At 39.3% G+C, this 21,079-nt stretch overlaps 1 protein-coding gene across 1 annotated transcript in view; it reads left to right on the forward strand.

The window, feature by feature from the left end:
- The window catches only part of GPR158 (G protein-coupled receptor 158), a gene marked incomplete at both ends in the record, with an annotated part of 324,736 nt that overhangs the window by 285,742 nt on the left and 17,915 nt on the right, over positions 1 to 21,079 (forward strand). Inside the window, one exon of the mRNA XM_080717186.1 lies at positions 7,215 to 7,453. Coding sequence (XP_080573312.1) covers positions 7,215 to 7,453 — 239 coding nt within the window. The remainder of the gene's footprint in view (positions 1 to 7,214; positions 7,454 to 21,079) is intronic.

Below are 21,079 nucleotides of genomic sequence, written 5' to 3' on the forward strand. Positions count from 1 at the left end.
TATTTCTGTGCAGGTGATGTCAATACTTCACACTTATGTAAAATCTTCCCAATGACCTAGAAGTAGCTATAGCTTACTTCAGCAGATGAAGTTTTAAAATATTGATGGAAAGCTTAATGAGCATAGGGACTTGTCATCGCTGAAAGCAGAGGGACGGGTGCTGCAGTCCTTTTCCTGTGGTTCACTCTCTGGAATTTTTTTTGTCAAAAACGGAGTGGCTCCACAGTCACAGTCAATACAGGTGACCATCACTTCATACCTTTTGTAGCGAGCACTTACTCTCTGGAATTCTATGGAGGCAGGAAGATTAATAGAAACTCAACTCTAACTGAGAATGTCAGGACGTTAAGATCATTCCAGTTAAATGAGTAGACTAGGTGGTTTGAGAATGCATATATTTATTCTTCTGTGGAAATGAAAGAGATGCTGCTAAACCACAAACAAATGCAAGTGCTCTGAAACTAAAAAGCGTTCTAGGACAAGGGGCTTCAAACTCTGGTTTAAACATAATGAAAGCTCAACAATCTATCTAGCGGGCTAGAGCAGTCTATTACAGAGGCACCTGCGCCCAGCTTAGGCTGTCGGGAAACTGGATGACAGCAGCAGTTCCCACACTTTGTCCTTGGAGGGTTTGCTAAGATAGAGCGTTAGGCTCTTCCTGCTGAGTCTCAGTGTCATCGGGTTGGGATTGGACCTATGAATTCACATTTTTACCAAGTTTTCAGGCAATTTTGATGCTATTGGTTTGAGAACCACTGGACTAGAGCAATGGTGTCTAGGCTGTGAAATGACGGAATGAGCTAAGACATGGCTGAGCTTTCTGTTTGTATGGTGGGGGTGGGGGTGAGGAAGACGGGGCAATGGCTTGGGGAGACAACACCTGCGTGGAGTCAGCAGGACCTGCTGAACTATAGGAAAAGGAAATGAGCGGCCGGGCGTGGTGCCGCACACTTGTGATCTTGGCACTCGGGAGGCTGAGACAGGGAGACCGCAGGTCGCGGCCAGCCTCAGCAACTCGGTGAGGCCCTTTGCAACTCAGTGAGACCCTGTTTCCAAATAAAAAATAAAAAATAGGGCTGACAGTATAGTTCAGAGGTAGAATGCACCTGTTCCATCTTGGTACCGCAAAAAAAAAAAGAAGAAGGAAGGAAGGAAGGAAGGAAGGAAGGAAGGAAGGAAGGAAGGAAGGAAGGAAGGAAGGAAGGAAGGAAGGAGAAAGAAAGGAAAGAAAGAAAGAAGGAAAAGAAGAGAGGCGAAGAAGAGAGAGAGAGAGAGAGAGAGAGAGAGAGAGAGAGAGAGAGAGAGAGAGAGAAGAATCCCAAGGTGAAGAGGAACCAATTTAGGGCCTTTTGCCACAGAACAGAGGAGTTAGAATTTGGGTGGACAGCCATGGGAGGACTGTAAGCATGGGAACATGATCCACAGTACAACACAGAAGGATCAAGTGGCTTCCCCAGAGAGTTTGGACTGACAGTGAGAGACTAGGAAGGAAGCTTCTATAGAAGAAAGTGGTGCCATGGAGCTGTGTATAAGCAGGGGGAGGTAGAGAAAAATAGGATTTGAGAGACGTTGAAGACAAATAAATTTTAAAATTTTTGATGATTCATTTAAATGCCAGAACGTGGGCGGGGATGAAAAGTCAAAGTTCCTCCCCAAGCTTCTGCCTGGGCACTTAGGTGGAGCTGTTTACTGAGATGTGTGGTCCTGGGCAAGGGGGCTAGAGGAGGGCGGGAAGGAGAGCTCATTTAATTTGAGGGCCCGTTCATGTCCGCTAGGCCACCGAGGATGCAGGTCTTGGACTCCGGAGAATGATGATGTAAATTTGGAACTTGCAGACAGGTGGTGGGCAACTAAAACAAGAGAACAGATGGAGTTGTATGATGGAGAAGGGTATGATGGAGAGTGAGATCAGAAATGGGGACAGTTAGCGATCCTTGAGAAACATCACGCTTTCAAGGGGCAGCTGCAGAAGAGGCCAGCAAGGAGAGGAAAGAAAAGTAGGAACAAAGTCAGAGTGATGTGACAGGGTAGGAATCCTGTGCATCAACCATGCCAGAAGCCGAGAGACCTGATCAATTAAGCGTGAGTGCTAGGGAGTAGATACTGGAAGGCGGTAATTGACAACCTAAGTACAAGTTCTTACAGGGGTCCCGTGGGTTCAGAAGTGTGTGGGAAGAATGCAGAGGTAGATACCAAGAGTGCTGGGCAGTTCCTGCACTGGCCCCTCTCTTCATCATTTACCCATGGTCTCCATGAAATTATCTACTATTACCAATGAGAATTGAAAGAATACGTTGTTGTTGTTGTTGTTGTTGTTGTTGTTGTTGTTGGTGGTGGTGGTGGTGGTGGTGGTGGTACTGGGGTTCCTGGAAGCCCTTCTAACCCCGGGCTACACTCCCAGACCTATTTTATTTTTGGAAACAGGGTCTCTCACACCAGTGCGTCTGGCTTCAAACCTGCGCAGTCCTCCTGTCTCTGCCTCCCAAGCGCGGGGATTACAAGTGTGCGCCACCATGCCCGGCTGAAAGTATACTTTAAATATGCCTTTTCAGATTAAATTCTAGAGTTTCTGGCACTTTTCTTGTATACACTTCTGCTATCCTTCGAAAACAGCAAAGTCTTCTTGAACAGTTGGTTGCCTAAAGATTTACCTATGAAAAAATGGTAGAAAAGTCATCTACATGGGTAGTCTAATGATTGCACTTTTCCTACAGCTGTGTATCATCTTTAATGAGAATTCTAATGATTACATTTTTTCCTATAGCTTTGTGTCACAAAAACGCATGTATGGGTATTCTCTTTATTCTCTTTAAGAATTTTATTTTGAGGAGTGAACTCCTATAAAGTAGTGAGCTCGTATTTTAAAAATATAGACAAGCCGGGCATGGTGGCACACACTTGTAATCCCAGCATTCGGGAGGCTCAGACCTGGAGGATCACGGTTCGCAGCCAGCCTCAGCTACTTAGTGAGGCCCTCTGCAACTCAGTGAGACCCGGTTTCAAAATAAAGAATAAAAAATAGGGCAGGGGGTGTAGCTCGGAGGTTGAATGCCCCTGGGTTCCACCCCCAGATCCGCCAAAAAAAAAAAGATATAGATGAATTTTCTCATTTTGTTTTAAGCCTAGAAAGTGTATCTTAATCCATTTACAAAAGGCAATATACTGAAGTGCTTAGGTATAAGTGCTTAGAGTTATATTGTGTCTTCTATTATTTGAAAGGCAATAAAATAAAAAATGGAAGACTCATGAGGACTTTGGTTCTTCGCCTCTGGAAATGAGATTATAAGATTTAGGATAATCTTGAGTTCTCAGGATATATAATAAGTCCCCTAAAGGATCTTCCAGGAAACAGTAGTACTTTTGATCATTTAGAAGTGGGATTTCCATATTAAAAGATTACCAAACCTGGATCATAGAGTCAAAATTCATCTGACTGAGGAGACAGTTATTTAAGAATCCTCTACTGACTGTCTTTGAGGTTTAGTGTTTTAGTGGGGATTGTGGAAATCTTCAAGTATCAAAAAAGGAACATTTTTCTACAACTTTGCCATGACAATGACATATAGATAGTAATATCTACTTTTCTCCAGAGCGATGGGTCTCAACTTGGTGAAAACTCCTTGCAGGATCTTGCAAACTAACAAGGCGCTTCTAGATGTTGGGGACCAAGCTCCCCCCCACCAAGTGGTTCCAGCCACCACCCAAAAGACCACCTCTAGTCCTCTCCTTTGTTCTTTGTGACTCTTCAATGAGAATACCTCCTCATATCTTATTCGAATTCTCTCATTTTTATATATTGATAACCATCTAGGTTCAGATCAAATATATTCTATTAGGTTAGTAGACCTACTTCCTACATACAACACATAATATGCCCTTTTTTATATGGTAGCAATTGCAAACTTATTTTTAGTAAGATCATAATCTTCTAGAAGACAAGATTCACGTCTTACGCCTTGCCCCCATCTTGTCTGTCAGGGCACCTAACATGTGGTTGATATGCTTGCTCATTGTGATTATTTTTCAGATATTCTAATTAAGAATAAATCTAAAATGTGAAACAATTTTTTCTCTGCCCTAGACAAAATCTAGAAGGCCAGAAAAATGGGTCAGGTTTTCTCTGTTGAGAGCCTAGTCATCCCCAATTTAGAATTCACCCAGGTATAATCAAAAACAATTATGTGCTCATAGTGACTCATGCATAGTGAAACACATGTTCCTGATGCAGAAAATAATACTGGAGCTGGCAAAAATAGTATTCCAAGATATTTGTATCATTTCTAATATAAAGTTTTTTGAGTCTTTTGATCTGCTAATTTTAACAAAGACCTCTTATACAAAATAATTGGGATTAATAATTGATCAAGTTACATAGCTGAGCATGGTGGCACATGCTTGTAATCCCAGCATTTGGAAGGTGGAGGCCTGAGATCTGTGGATCGCAGACAGCCTCAGCTTCTCAGTGCGGCCCCTGGCAACTCAGTGAGACTTTGGAGAAAGTAGTTTTTCTTTCTGTTTCAAAAAATAAAAAGACTAAAAATTAGGGGTAGAGGTGTAGCTCGGAGGTAGAATGTCCCTGGGTTTCATCCCCAGCACTGCAATATAAATAAAATAACAAATGATTGATTGAGTTATTGATCAAGTTATTGATTAAATAAATAAATAAGTAAAATAACAAATGATTGATCAAGTTATTGATAAAGCAAAAAGGTATTATAGAAGTGTATTGATACTAAAATCACAAGACACTGATAGTTACCCACCAGTCTTTTTGCTATAAGGCCTATTCTTAGACTATAGACCTATATTTAAACTTTATTATCCTTTTTTGTAAGTCACCAAAATGCATTACCTATTACAACATTCTGCAGAAGATACATTGAATTCATGATGTTGGTGCTTTAAGCAGGAATAAGAATTTGAGAACTCTATTGGAATTAATCTGAATAGAGAATCTTTCTAGGTTTATGTTTATTAACTGCTCTTATCTTTGAAAGATTCCTCACTTTTTTTGGGGGGGGGTGGTACTGGGGTTCCTGGAAGCCCTTCTACCTCTGGGCTACACTCCCAAACCTATTTTTATATTTTTATTTGGAAACAGGGTCTCTTAAGCCAGCGTGGCTGGCTTCGAACCTGCGCGATCCTCCTGTCTCCACCTCCCAAGCATGGGGATTACAAGTGTGTACCACCACGCCTGGCGTGATTCCTCACTTTTTGAAAAATCAGTATCATTTTTTAATATCTTACTTTAGTCTTTCCAAACTATTCCAAATAGATTTCATAGAAAGAAATATAGTTTGTTTTGCATTCACATACAATTATTTTATGTAATGTTTAATTGAGTTATGTGATCTAGCAGTGGTCATAAGTTAGGGCTGAGTACAACTGATCATAGCAAGTAGCAATTAAACTGTTGGAGCAGAAGTGCTCGAAGCTGGTGAGACCACATCAGCCGCCCGTGTGAGTGCTGAGTATGACTTGGGCAGCTGAGTATTTGAAACATTTCACAGAGAGAATGGAGAACCGCTGATAATACGGCAGACTCATTAAGGGGGAGTAGTTAAGGGCCGTTGTTCCCTTACTTGGTAACAATATCTTTCTGGCATTGCTCACAGAAAAATCAAGGGTATTTTATTTATAGTTAAATAAATTTACCCTCTGTGTTAGCTGAAAGGCAGTATGGTTAAAGATAATGGTGCAGGGAAAAGGATAAATAAGAATCTGCAAGCAAAATAACTTTCTTTATTGGAATGTATTTTCTTAATTCAACGAGAGCTGCCAAAGGTCTTTATATATGGGGGAATTAACATAATGTATCAAATACTTCAGATAGTTATATTTTCTTTGTTTCTGAAATTAGAGTGGTTTTATAAAGGATCATATGGCTTAAATAAAAATCATTGAACTTAGGAGTTGGAGAAGAAAATAGAAAATTAGAAAAGTCTTGGCTTATTTTACATCATAAGAGTTGATTATGGATACTCTCTTAGGAAAAAAAATACACTCATGATGGTTTATGTTAGATACAAATTTTAGGAAATTACAATCAGCCAAGATTATTCTATGGAAGAATTAAAGAAAGGTAGAGGATCTGTATAATAAAGTTACATTTTGCCTTCCCACAATATTTAGAGGAGGATCAATTATTCAATACTGTTTAATCTAATAATGTGTAACCATGTTTATTAGAGTCATATACACATAAAATATTCCAAAATTTTTTAAAAATGTAATTTTTATAGATTATCCCAATATTTTTTTCTTAATGCAGTGACCTTATTCAGTTAGCTTAGCATTTAAATATTCCTCCCATTATTATTCTAATTATTTATTGCTATTTTCAGTAATGTAATAAAATGACTATGGAGAGAGTTCACGTGAATTGAGATAATACTTTTAATGGCATTCTATTATAAAAACACATTCCTGGTTTGATGAAGATTTTGAATTAATATAATATTATAAACCCAAAAACTTACTTTCAGAAATTCTTTTGATCCCCCAGAAATCTTATCTCAGCAATGTTTGCTTACAAAGCTTTCTAAAGTCTTGAGAATTTGTCTTGAATTATTAAGAAATGCTCAAGAGTATTTCAAAATTTCATCATACTGAAATTTCAAAATGTCCCCAAATTTTGAGCATTTCAGAATGCTCAAAATTTCATCATATATCAATCTCTTGACCTAATTCAGGTTATTTGTTTGGCTGTTGGAAGAGAAGCTAAAATTAAATGAAATAAAAATATGAACAATAGCATTTCTGCATTTTCTCATGTTAAAACTCTGTATGACAGAATTTTATTACTAGGAAATTGAATATTAAAATGAAAGCAGCAAATATTAAGGAGATAAAATAATAAAAACTTTATGCCAAAATATGTAAAATTTATGGGAAAAACTTTTAAAAACTGACTCAGAGAAAGAAATAAGATTTGAGTTATCTTATCATCATTGAAAATATTGAATTGGTTTAAAAATATCCCCCAAATACATTAAGCTTAGGTCTCTTTATTATAAATATTCCCAAACATTTGATAAAAATATAAACATCATCTTAGACAAATTCTTCCGTTGGATAGAAGAAGAATATAGTCTTGAGGTTGGACAAGGACAGCTTGAGAAGCACGTGGAGTTTCAGATAGAAAACTAAGATCTTTTCGCGTTTCCTCTGTGAGTGCGGAGTTGGCCTCATGTTTTGCTCTCCTGTGTTCCCAGGGTGCTGAAGGTGTTCCTTTCACGAACAGCACAACGAATTCCGTACATGACTGGTGGCCGGGTCATGAAGATGCTGGCCGTCATACTCTTGGTAGTGTTCTGGTTCCTCATTGGTTGGACTTCATCTGTATGCCAGAATTTGGAGAGGCAGATCTCACTTATTGGCCAGGGGCAAACATCCGATCACCTCATCTTCAACATGTGCCTCATTGACCGCTGGGACTACATGACAGCAGTTGGTACGTGGTCACCTGTTTTATGTGATTGTCTTGTCCTCTTCTCAGTAGTATTAAAACTGGCTGTTCAATAAGTCTTGCCAATTTCTTTTACAAAGCCTAGAGGAATTTCATCTAATGTTGTCTCGGTAAAATAATATTATAAAACGACAGTAATAATGACATGTGGAATGCAAACTTTTTTTTTGAAAGTTTTCATTCTTTTTCAAAGGTATGTAGATTTGTTGGGAAAAAAATGTAATTGAGTAAGCCAGAATGGAAAAACCCAGTGGATAAATTCAATACCTGTGTACAGAGAGCTTTTCTGCTTTCCATATTATCAATAAGCCTCCATTTGATTAACAGTAGTTACTGTCTTGACTTGCGGCTTTGATTGGGAGGAAAACAGAAACCTGTTGATGATTTCCTATACTTTGGTCTTGTGATACCAGACTTGGTAAGTAGGGCACTCTTTGTAAAGAGATTGTTTCTGCACCATTTCAGAGTCACTCCTCTTTTCTATGCTTGTCTCTAAGGAAAATGTATCACTAATTCTCTAGCAGTACAGTATTACACAAAGAACAAGGAACGCTCCTTGCTGGTAATCAGAGTTATGTGGCAGGGAGAATGCGGAGCTTAGAAGAACTACATCATAACTTGGGCCAACATCACAGGGACCTCTTCTGGTACCCCACGCTGTAAAAATGAAGACAGGAAAGTCACAGGAATATTTTAACCATAGACTAATTTAAACTGTCTCTAAAGATGCCAAAACAAATAATGAAAGAAAACATTTGTTATTCTGTTGTTGTTCCCTAGAGTTTGACCATGGGACCAAGCTCATTTCTGGGGCAGATGTAAAAAACAGAAATATGAGTTTAATTTCCATTTTTCTGTCTTCACCATATTTGGCAAATTCTAGATGAATACACATATCTAGTCCTTTGTTAGAAGCTAATAAAATATGTATTTATTAGTTTATAACTCAGTAAAATTCATTATCTGTGTTAAGCAATGTGGATATGGAAAGGGAATGTCTATAATTACATGTAGTTTATAATTGAAGTTTGAGCAATAAAACTTTCAAAAGAAGAAGAGAAATAAAATAAGGAGCATTCAGGCTTTAACTTTAGTCTGGGTATGAAAATTAAATAAATTATATGAATTTAAAATTTCTACTCAGTAGAAACCTCTAATTCTTTACAGTCTCCAATGCAAATTAACCCAACTAGGAAAACTTGTTTCCTTGTGTTACTATGAAGAAAATTTCATTAAGTTTCTTTTTTGTTGTACAAAGAAAATAATACTGAATATACATGACTATGTAAGAAAGGGGACTGCACAGCCTATTCATCTAGTATATTTTGCATTTTTCACACATTGGCTTTGCTATGTATGCAAGATCTGTTTAAGTCTATTTTGCACTCTAAAGAGTGTATATATTTCTATATAGATACATGGAGAGAGGTATATAATTGACAGTAATCTGCAATTCTTTTTATATAAACTTTATTGGAAAGAATTATATATAATCAACAAGATCTGTCAAATACTTATAATCTCTAGTTCTGTGTTGAGCACTTTAGGGGAGATACATGTTTAAAGACCTTCTGCCTCTCCTCATATAGTTTAGTGTTGGTTAATATAGACAAATGAAAATGGTTAAAATTATTACAAAGCAAAATTAAAATTAGATGGCAGAGACTTTGGGTACTTTAATAGATCAATAAAAGAAGACAAGAGTTTGGACAGAACCCAGATATCTTTAGGAAGAACAAGTTTTTCGAACCATGAGTAGTATCGAGGCAGTTATGAAGAGGTGTAGAGAACGCTCCCTTTGGAGGAATGGTGGCAGATGGGGGTGGGTGGGAATCCTATGAAACATGAAGGAAATGTCTAAGTAGGAAAGCCTTGGAATACATCATGTTAGGATACGTGGCGAGCCATGCCAGGAGGACACATCTAAGAGGAATTTAGAAAATCCAGACAGGGTATGAGGAATCAGTAAATTCAATCTTTATTGCTCTCACAGGGTACCTTTTAAAAAGTCCTCTAACTGTGTGCTGGCAACTTAACAGCACTCCGACTGTTCCCCTAGGCAGACCTACTAGAACATTCTTCACAGTGATTATTTTCAGTAATTGACAACCTAAATACTTATAAATCTTCCTACAGCCACAGTCACTTATGTGTCGCTGCCTCATATTATCTGAGCAGACATCTCGACCTTTGCCACACTCCACCAACACTTTGACCTTCTCATTCTGGTTCAGCCTTCTTGGTTCTCCCTCACCAAAGAGAACCTTCCTAAACCCCGCCTCCCACTCCTAAGTCAATCAGTGAGGAATCTCATTCTGGCTACAATTTTCCTAGTTCATTTACTCATCCGCTCCTTCTACAATGGCTCTTCAGTATCAGAGACTTTCTTTTGCATAGTCATGTGCCCCGTAATGAGGTTTTAGGTTAGTTGAGGTTGATGTACAGTGGTACACAGTGGTGGTTCCATAGTATTATAATGGAGCTGAGAATGATCACCTAGTGATGTTGTAGCCATGGTAACGTCACTGTGACTGTGTCTGATGATGCTGGTGCGAGCAAGCCCGCTTCACATTCTGTCATGTGCAGTAAGTCCCTGAGCCCTGGTTTTGGTGATAAAGCACTTGCTGGTTGATGCAGTCACTGCACTTCACTTTGCCTTTTTAGAGTGGTGCTGTTATTGCTATTCCCCTTCTCCTCCTCCTCTTCCTTCTCCTCCTCCTTCACCATTTTCCCCCATTGGATTGAATTCAGGGGTGTTCTGTTTCTGAGCTACACCACAATCATATTTATTTATTTATTTATTTATTTGTTTGTTTATTTATTTATTGGTGGTCCTGGGGTTCCTGGAAACCCTTCTACCTCCGGGTTACACTCCCAGAACTATTTTATATATTTTTAAATTTGGAAACAGGGTCTCTTAAGCCAGCAAGGCTGGCTTCAAACCTGCGCGATCCTCCTGTCTCCCGCCTCCCAAGTGCAGGGATTACAAGCGTGCGCCACCACGCCCGGCTTTTTTTTTTACTTTAAAAGTTCCTGAAGTTGACTTTGAATCTGCAATCTTCCTGCCTCAGCCTCCCAAGTACTGGGATTACAGAAGTGCACCACCACAGCACACCTGGCTCCTTCTTCTTAAAACAGTGTTTACTGTAAGACATCATGCTGGGATAGGTGGGCAGCACCTTTGTACGTCACCTACTCACTGTGTCTCTTTATCGTGTCAAGAGGCCATGTCCAGTGATGGGCCTATACCTTCTAGGCTGTGTAAGTACATCCCATGATCTTCACACAATGGCAGAAAACCCCACCATTGAGGGATGCATGACTTTTTCTTCTTTCTTTAGTACTGGGGATTGAACTCAGGAGAATTCTACCTCCAAGAAACATCACCAGCAGTTTTTGTTTTCTTGTTTTTTGGTTTTTGGTTTTTGGTATTTTTTTGTCTCGAAATAGGGCCTTGCTAGGCTGCTGAGAGTCTGGCTAAGGTGCTGAGGCTGGCCTAGAATCTGTTACCCTCCTGTCTCAGCCTCCTAAATCCTGGGATTACAGGCTTATACCAACCTTCCCCAGGTGAGGCCTGACAGTCACTGAATCCTGCCCTCCTTTAAAGAGAAAACCTGCCAGGCGTGGTGGCGCACGCTTGTAATCCCTGCACTTGGGAGGCAGAGACAGGAGGATTGCGCTGGTTCAGAGCCAGCCTCGCTGGCCTAAGAAACCCTGTTTCCAAATAAAAAAATATAAAATAGGTCTGTGAGTGTAGCCCACAGGTAGAAGGGCTTCCAGGAACCCCAGTACCACCGAGAGAGAGAGAGAGAGAGACAGAGATAGATAGATAGATAGATAGATAGATAGATAGATAGATAGATAGAACCTACTAGGTAGCAATTTTTTCCATGAACAAGAAGGAAACTATGATAAATAATGGGCATTTTTTAAAATATATTCATTCTGAAAAGGGGACATAGAGGGGAAAGACAGCTGAAACCACCCTCCAGCCCCGAGGGAAGTCAATTGGGTGGCTGCAGGAATGAGTTCCTGAGGCCATGACTGGTCTCCATTCAGACATGGAGGCTAGCTAAGCTGAGAGAAGAGGCTGCTGGTGCAGGTAGAGGATAGTAGGTAGTGACACAGAAGCATCGGGGCTGGAGAGGCACGAATTTGAGCCATGTTCCCAGAGGAGGTAAGTGGTAAGAGGAAGTTCCATCATGGGGTGGTAATTTTTTTTTAATCTCCCAGTCATTGTTTTTGTGCTATAAACTACTAGAGCACTTTAGTTCTGAAAAATATGCTTTTCCTGTAGCTATGCTATTCTTTTAGAAAAAAAAAAAGCCAGGATACATGATTTAAAAACAAGAGCAATATTTGAAATTAGGACTGTCTTGAGAAATCTGAAAAATGAGGTTGCTGGATTTGTTTTTTCCCCACCCAAGTGACATCAATTTTCATTTATTTCTCTTTGAACATGTAGTATTTAGATATTCTGCATCTAAACTCTCTCAGTTTAATATTTGCGAATGTGTAACATATGGCTCTTTGCAGTTCTCACTATATATTTCTATATATTTCTGCAAGTAGCATGTTTGCCATTTGACTTCTTATAAATTTATGTGCCCTAAGTTAGCTAGAACATATACACTGAAAGCTAAGTGACTCCGGGGATTCTGAGGAGAAAGAGAGAGAGAGAGAGAGAGAGAGAGAGAGAGAGAGAGAGAGAGTGAGTGTGTGTGTGTGTGTGTGTGTGTATGTGTGTAGAGGATGGACTCCGCAAAGGTTAGAGATGGGTCTTTGAGACTGTGGGACATCTTTATCAAGAAGTTGAATATACTTGAATTAGAGTCAGAAGTCAATTAAAAAAAAAAGAATAGTGGTGGTTAATATATGGCAAACTTGCATTCTGAATTACATTTATCTGTCAAAAGCAATCTAATTTTTAGAATAAAATAAATGACCACTTGAAAGAGTGAAATGCCCATTTTTTTCTACTAAAGTACAGCTCTATTTAGAAGAATGGATCATAAATTTAAAGAATGGGTCCGTCTTATTTTCGCTACTTGCATAGATGTGTTCTAAAACTACTCAGACACACAATTTTTCTACCACAAATTTATTTTTCACGAAGAGGAGACAGAGAAAACAGCTTGAAAAATCTCCAAATATCTATGAGTCTCAGATTTTCTTTGAATAAATTATTTAAAACATAGGAGGGAAGAAAAACGACTTTCTAAAATCTTATACTCCATTAAGATGTATGACTATAATGCACCGAAAAAAAAAGAAATTTATTTTGGCCTAGAAAAAAACAAAAAATGACTTTTGGACTCCTGTTGGTATTTATTTCTGTATATAATTTTCAAAAGTCATTGTCCTATTAAGAAAAACTTGTGAGATAAACTGTAATGAAAAACAGGGATAGCTGAGCATGGTGGCACACCTGTAATTCCAGTTCTTGAGAGGCTGCAACAGGACTCAGCAACTTGATGAGACTGTTATCAAGTTAGCAAGAAAGAGCCTTTTTCAAAATAAAAAGGTCTATGGGTATAGATTAGGAGGTAGAATGCCCTTGGGTTCAATATCTAGTACCAAACACACACACACACACACACACACACACACACACACACACACACCCCAATATAAATGTTGTAACCGTGGAAGACATATGGCTCTTGGACAATGTGAGAAGTATTTTGCAGGCCCAGGAGTCAGTTTTTAAAAAGGAATTTTATTTATATGATGGAAAGAGAATTTTTTAATTTGTATATTCCAGAATATTTCGAGATCAGATCAGAATTTCTATAAGGAGTTAACTGCATATCTCTTTGAGATTTAGCTGCATCTCTAACAAAAATAATTCTCTAGTACTTTCACCGCTTACCACCATATGAGTCAGCCCTTTGAATTTTTCTGGGTACATTTAAATATATTCTCCATAGATCCATGAAGGCAAAATATTCTTCCATCTGCTCACCCCACTTTCCTGTCCCAACCTACAGCTCCATACTCTTCAGTACCACCGTTAGATGATACTCACTATAGGCCTGACAACTAGCGAAGTGTGCATCAGTCTTCAACTCTTGGTGAATATTTGCTGGAAGAACAAAAAATTAGACCAGCCTCTTTTCTGTTACAGTATTTTATGTGGTTAAAATCAGATGGGGATGGGGAACTTGTTAAAGCTAAAAATACAGAAGTTTCACAGTTGTTGCCAATTTTGTTTTAATGATAAACATGTGTTTTCAAATTGTTGGAGGTGTTTTTGAGTAGTTTATATAAATGATTATATAAACGAAATTGACAATCCCAAACCAACCTATGAAAAGCTGCCTCTGACTTCTCCAGCCATTCACATAATAGATTGTCAAAAACTTAGATGATAAATGAATATTATGATTTTAAAAGTATTATATAGTATAATTGTGAATATTGAAGTCGAATACAATTTATTAGCTTTTAATGAAACATTTGCTTATTTTACTATCCTCCAAGGGATATGTCAAGAATAAAGAGATTGAAACTGGGAAACTTTCTCCTAAATTCATGAAAAAATGCATCAAGTTATACTGATTTTGAAAAATGTTGCTAGCCGAATATTAGATATGCCTTTCTAAATATAGCCATCCTAGTTGATAAGTTGGCCATCAATTGTCTTTGTTTAGGGCTTCTCAGAAAAGCATTACAATTTGTCATACTAAGATGCTGCAGTCCAGATATGGAGAAATGACAGCCTTGAGATCAGGTTGGGAAGGAGAATTCCTTTATTTCCACCAGCGGGACCCCGAGGAATAAAGTCTGAGGTGTGAGCCCTGAATGGCATCAGCCTCAGCATGCAGATTATATAGCCCCAATTGGCTGGACAGGTGTGGAAGCTTGGGTTAGGTTTCAGTTTCTTTTCCCGAGCCCAGTTCCCTCTGACTGCTCCCATGTTGCAGGTCTAGATCCAGGGTGGCACCATCTTAGGCTCCTGCCTCAAAAAGGTCAGAACATTATTCCTCTATGAGCTTCCTATCTGCTAGATGCAGATTGACAAATGAGTAGCATCCAATTCTCAAGCCCGAATTCGCCTTCGTAATTTCCCTCCTGGAGGCAGATCTTGACACCTAGATTCATATGTCCCAGGCAACATCTGCCAATAGAGAGCGTATATATTTGGAATGCATGAAGAGCAGAGGTGGTAAAATAACATGCTTTATCTTTTGGTATATGCGGTTGGACAGTGTACAACTTCTGATTACACATTTAGAACATGTATTAAAGATCTGAACAGTTCCAGTGACCAAGAAAAGTTAGAATGAATAGGCATAGTTTTACCTTACTCGTAATGAACAATAAGATGGCAAAAGAGTAGCTGATGGTAATGTCAAGGACATTTATAACTTTCATTCCAGAGCTTAGTCTGTGTCAGACTTAAGTGCAAACAGGCAAGCAGGGAGCTTACCTGGATCTTCTTTCTTCCAGAAGTTAGGTGATGATGATTGAATGTGGTAAAAAGACATATAGGGCCGGGCGTGGTGGCGCATGCTTGTAATCCCTGCACTTGGGAGGTGGAGACAAGAGGATGGCACAGGTTTAAAGCCAGCCGCGCTGGTTTTAGAGACCCTATTTCCAAATAAAAAAGTATAAAAAAAAATAGGTCTGGGAGGGAGCGTAGCCTGGAGGTAGAAGAGTTTCCAGGAACCCCAGTACCGCAAAAAAAAAATAAAGACACATAGTTGAGATTGAAGTATTTCACTGTCTTTCATAACCTAGCACAAAATATGAAAAGAAACAGCCAGGAATGGTGCATACCTGTAATCCCTCTACTTGAAAGCTGAAACAGAAGGATCTCAGGTTCCAGGACAGCCTCAGCAACATAGCAAGACTCTCAGTAACCTAGTGAAACCCTGTTTCAAAATAAAAAATAAAATTGGGCTGTAATAGTCCAATTACTTCAGAGGTAGAATGTCACTGGGCTTTACTGTACATAGAATTCTATTTATCATCTATTGACTTCTGATTACTTTCTCTATCACTGATACACCCCTGATCTTCTCAGCAGCATTTATGTAATAGAATAACTGTCCTCCGACACGGGCCGGGTTATAAATTCTCGATGCCTGAGCTGTCTTATGGTCCTAGAAGTTCCTTAGAGCAAGATATCCCTTGTTCTGTATTTTATTCACCAAGTTGAAAAGAAAGACATGGAGAAAAATATCTAAGCAATAATTAAACAGGAGCGAGAGGCTTGGAATCACATTCCATTTGGGAAGCTTAAAGTATTTGTGCTTTCAGCAAATTGACTGATTATTCCACTATTCAAAAATGCCCATCATTTGCTGTGGATTTTATGTGGAATATTTTCACTACAGCAAATACAATCTTTACTTTTCTTGTCTTCATTGTCATGGTATTCTTCTTTATTTTCCAACTTTCTGGTATAATATTTTTAAATGCCTATAACAGCAACATGTTCAGTGACTTAATTAGTCACATGTCAATGTTTAGAAGGAATTGGAAAAATTCAGTATTTTATAGAGTGATAAAAGAAATTCTAAAACAGCAATTGTGCCTAAGGATTTAAACACTCCATCATCCTAGAAGATTAAGCAACATCATGACAGGTGAGTGGAGAAATAAGTATCATTGAATGAGTATTTGGGAAAACATAGTAAACTTCCTCCTCATCTGACTTAGATCAATATTCTTGATTTAGGTTCATTGTATGCATTTTCTTTTATTCTTAGGTACTATATGAATTAATCCATGCTATATTTCTTGTTAACATTTTTAAATGTATTGTGGTGCGTGTGTGTGTGTGTGTGTGTGTGTGGTGCTGAGGATTGAACCCAAGGACATTCTACCTCTAAGCTATACCCCAGCCCTATTTTTTATTTCTTTGAAACAGGGTTTCACTAAGTTGCTTACAGTTTCACTGAGTTGCCACGGGTACTGTGTCTTAGCTTGGGTTTCATCACTAGAATCTCTCCCTACATAAGTCAGCCCTTAAAAATTGAATAATTTAAGTGAGAGTTATTTTCTCATTTTTATATCACCTTTTTGACTTCTTGGGGAGTCACCGATTATATAATACTAAAGGGAAGAGAGAAATACTAATTTAGTAATATCTTAATTTGAGGAGTTGAAGAAATCTATCATAGTTTTGGAGATTGTCTTGAGCTAGGGCTTCAGGGATGAGAAGCAAGAGTTATTACAATATCTAGATGGCGATCCACAATTCCTCCTAAGAAATATCACCTTATGTTCGTTTTCTCTTACTGTAACAAAATACCTGACCAAATCAGCTTAAAAGGAGGAAAGGCTATTTTGGCTCATAATTTTAGAGGTTTCAGTGCATGGTTAGTTGCCCTATAGCTTTGGGGCCCATGGAAGTGGCTCATGTCATAGCAGCTGGGGAGAGAAAGAGAGACAGGAGAGGAAGGGTCCCACAGCTTCTTGTAGGGCATGCGTTTGTGTGCATGTATTACTAGCATGCATATAACCACACTAAGCCTCGCCTCTTACAGGCTCCACCACCTACCAATAGCACCACAGGCTGGCGGCGAAGCCTTTAACACATGGGGCCTGAAGGACACTCCAGGTCCAAACTATAGCACAACTGTCTTAGAGAACCCTAAATTTTAAAGTGGAAATGCTTGCTAAGAAATTTAAACATCTTTTTTGTAGCTCAGAGAAAACTCAGGTTATCTTAGTTGTCAGAAATATTTGGGTGATCTCTTTCTATATTATGAAAAAAAATCATAGTTTAAATAATAAGCTATTTATTCAGATGGCCAGAAAGTTATAATGTGTTCTTATAGCTTTACCAGTCAGATTTCTGCAGTAATAGTAAAGAGAAGAGCCTTTTCTCTGACAAAGAAATAGATTATATAGGAATAGAAAGATTTGAAGGTTTTCCCTTTTTCAAGACTATTTGCTATAGTAGTCAAAACTCTGGTATAACTTGTATAAAATGAATAAAAGAAGCCAATGGCTAATAGAATATCAGAGGGTGTGTGTGTGTGTGTGTGTGTGTGTGTGTGTGTGTGTGTGTGTGTGTGTAAGAGAGAGAAACAGAGACAGACAGAGACAGAGACACAGAGACATACTGGGAATGAAGCCAGGGACGTCCTACTTCTGAAGTATACCCCAACTCTATTTTTCTGAAACAGGGTCTCTCCAAGTTATAATGAGTTCTTATAGCTTTACCAGTCTGGTTACTGCAGTAATAGTAAAGAGAAGAGCCAAGTCACCCAGGCTGGCCACAAACCTGCAATCCTTCTTTCTTAGCCTCCCAAATACAAGAACTTGGATTACAGGCCTGTACCACTGTGCTGGGATTTAGATTTTTAATGACCTCATTAATTTCTCATTTACTGGTCAAGCAATATTCCAAACCAAGGCTCACAATTGTCTCAAAGGTTTTATAAGAAGCAGGTGTGGTAGTGCATGCTTGTAATCTCAGTACATGGGAGGCTGAGACAGGAGCATCACAGGTTCAAGGACATTCTCAGCAACTTAATGAGGCCCTCTGTAACTTACCGAGACCTTGTTTAATAATAAAAAACACAATGGAGCTGGGAATGTAGCTCAGAGGTATAATGAGTTCAATCCCCAGTGCCACACACACAAAGACAAAAAACTGGTTTTATAATCTACAAATTTAGGATAATTTGCAAGGAAATTAAAATGTCTTTAACTTCTCTAAAACAAAAATAATTGAAGAGGTGTAAGATAAACTAATGTGTTCTTTCTGTTTGCCCTTTAACATCATTCAAAAAACCACACCTCAATGAATAAAAGAGATAATCTACAGTAATAGGAAATAAATATTATCAACCAACCCTTAGTATACATTTTATTTATTCATTTTTTTTTTGGTGGTACTGGGGATGGAACCCAGGGGCTTATTACCTCTGGGCTATACTCCCAGACCTATTTTATACGTTATTTGGAAACAGGGTCTCACTGAGTTGCTGAGAGCCTCACTAAGTAGCTGAGGCTGGCTTCGAACCTGCGTGATCCTCCTGTCTCAGCCTCCCAAGCGCTGGGATTACAAGTGTGCGCCACCATGCCTGGCCCTTAGTACACATTTTAGGAAACACTCAAGCCAGCCCTTTAAAAGGTATATGTGAGTTTCTAGTGGTGGAATTTCCAGTGGGGCCTGTGAGTTTTCTGGTATATTGTCCAGGCAAAGGCAGATAAGTTGCCAATGCTGGCAGACTTTCAGAAAGGATCAAAAATTAGAAATGCATCTTAAATGATGGTAAGTGATTCCAAATCCAGCTCGCTCTGCACACATGGCTCTTGTGTGCATGGCAGGGAGCGGGGTGTGGAGGGGCGTGGGGAAGACCCGCCTGCCCCTGACCTCGGCCCTGAGCCCGCCTCCTGCCTCGCCCCCTCTCTGTGTGCTCTTCAAGGAACTGGTCTTTCCGTGTGTTCTTAGTCTCTCAAGTCTCTGCGTTTTGCCAAAGATCTGCACCCCATATTGAAGTTTAGAAATGTTTAATTATGTGCCAGGAAAAAAATAAATAAAAGTCTATTTTCTGTACGTTTTCCACTTGAGATGCGATGGAGAAGGTAGAAGAAACGTGGCCCAACTTGTAGAGCTAAGGAAAAGGAATCCATGAAGGAGAGGCAGCATGGAGCTGTGGGAGCATCCACAGCAGTTCTTGGTGCAGGCCACTCCTTGGCAGTGAGGGACAGAGAGAACAGAATAATCCAGTCCCGGACGACTGCTATCACTGCATGAGCAAACACGCTCCTCCTCGGTGTTCTCACAATGGCTTGTTGTTTCAGCATTCAGAATTTAGCGCTCTCTCTCCCTCTCTCTCTCTCTCTTTCTCTCTCTCACCACACACACACACACACACACACACACACACACACACACACACACCTTTTAAAGGAGTTACAAGTTCTATAATTAAATTTTTACATAGGTAGATAATGTTCATAATGCACTTAGCGTGGTGCCTGGCACATCCAGCAGGTATCAGCTGTGAGATCAGATCCATTGGACTTTCAACTCTGATCACCACAGGCTAGTCAGTTCTAATTAACATACTAGTTGTTTAAATACAAACAGTTCTTTATTTTAAAAAAATACAAACAGTTGATGCTTGAAATCAATATTTCTACGAGTGTCATCTAGGCTTCTGTTAATAGTAGAGAAGAAACCTTCTCAGACCATAGTTATAATGTAAAGAGCACTGGCCAGGAACTGAGAGACATGAGTCCAGGCCCTGTTCTGTCCTCTTTGAGTGAAGCTGAGGGGATCAGGTTCTCTGCAGGCAAGTCTGGTAGCCCGGCTCTGCCCTCCCTGTGGCCCTCCGCTCCTAGAAGCTGAGGAAGGGAATAGGCATCCCCGCCTCCACTGCCCCAGCTGTGAAATGCATCGCCACTCCCACCCCTGCTGCAGGTTTCTTGACCAAAGCTGAGGTCAAGGCGGCAAAGTCACTGCAGCCCAGTGATCACTCCCCTCCCCTGGCACATACTGCTGCAAAAGTGTGCCTCAACTATATAGCCTAATAAAGTCACTTCTAACTGTGCAGTTCCATCAGAAGTATCATTTTTACTTTTTAATGCAGGCAGCCTGATTATTTCCCTTATCTTAACAAAAGCCATACTGGTGGCCAGAACACAAGCTTCTGTATACCTGTTGAACCCTATTACAGCTGCAGGGATTTGAGATATTCTCAAGAATTATTAAGGCTGTTTGATTTAATGCTTAATAAGAATCTCTGAGATGTCCACTTTGTTAGTAGAATAGAGAAAAAATGGGTTGCCAGATGTGGTGGCCCACGCCTGTAATCCCAGTACTTGGGAGGCTGAGACCGGAGGATCGCAGGTTCAAAGCCCGCCTCAGCAACTCATCAAGTCCCTCAAAAACTAAGTGAGACCCTGTTTCAAAATTAAAAAAAGAAAATTGAAGAGGGCTAAGAGTGTAGTTTGGAGGAAGAATGCACCTGTGTTCAATCCCCAGTTAAAAAAAGGGGGGGGGGGAATCCTAGGTGGAGCTATACTTTTTTACTTCAATCATGAATTTTCTAAGTGGATAGGAATTAGAGAAATAATAGACACATGCATTAAGGCACTTGAGAAACAAAACCTGGATGTTTTATCAATAATGAATTTACATGTGCCATTTAAAAAATAATATTGACGGCGCTAAGAAGGGTAAAATGCCATCAATGCCACACGCCTTTGGCAAGGTGCCACGGCTTAGCCACACTGTGTCTTGCAGGGAGAGCTCCCCACTCAGCCTGTGTGGGTAGTTCAAGATCTCACAGCTGGAACATCTGCAGCGCCACAGGACTGATGTTAATTCTTGCCCTAGCCCTTTGGAAAAATAACTTGAAATGACTTTCATTATGGAACATTAATTTTTAAAAGGCTCTGGTAGTTAACTTTTAAACTCTTATCCCTTACAGATTAAAAATAAAACACCTCGGTTTCTAAAAGCCCTATTTGGATCTTTGCATCTAAATGCAGTTCCTTTTTAACTATCCTCAGGCCTCCCGTTGACATCATTTAACATCAGAAATTATTTTCTAAAGCAAAAGCATAACACATATTTCAACTCCCACGTAATATCACTGCAAAATTCGGTAACATCTGCATGTTTTTCCTACTAATTGC

Source organism: Muscardinus avellanarius (assembly GCF_963383645.1).
Source record: "Muscardinus avellanarius genome assembly, chromosome: 20".
NCBI classification, from domain to species: Eukaryota; Metazoa; Chordata; class Mammalia; order Rodentia; family Gliridae; genus Muscardinus; species Muscardinus avellanarius.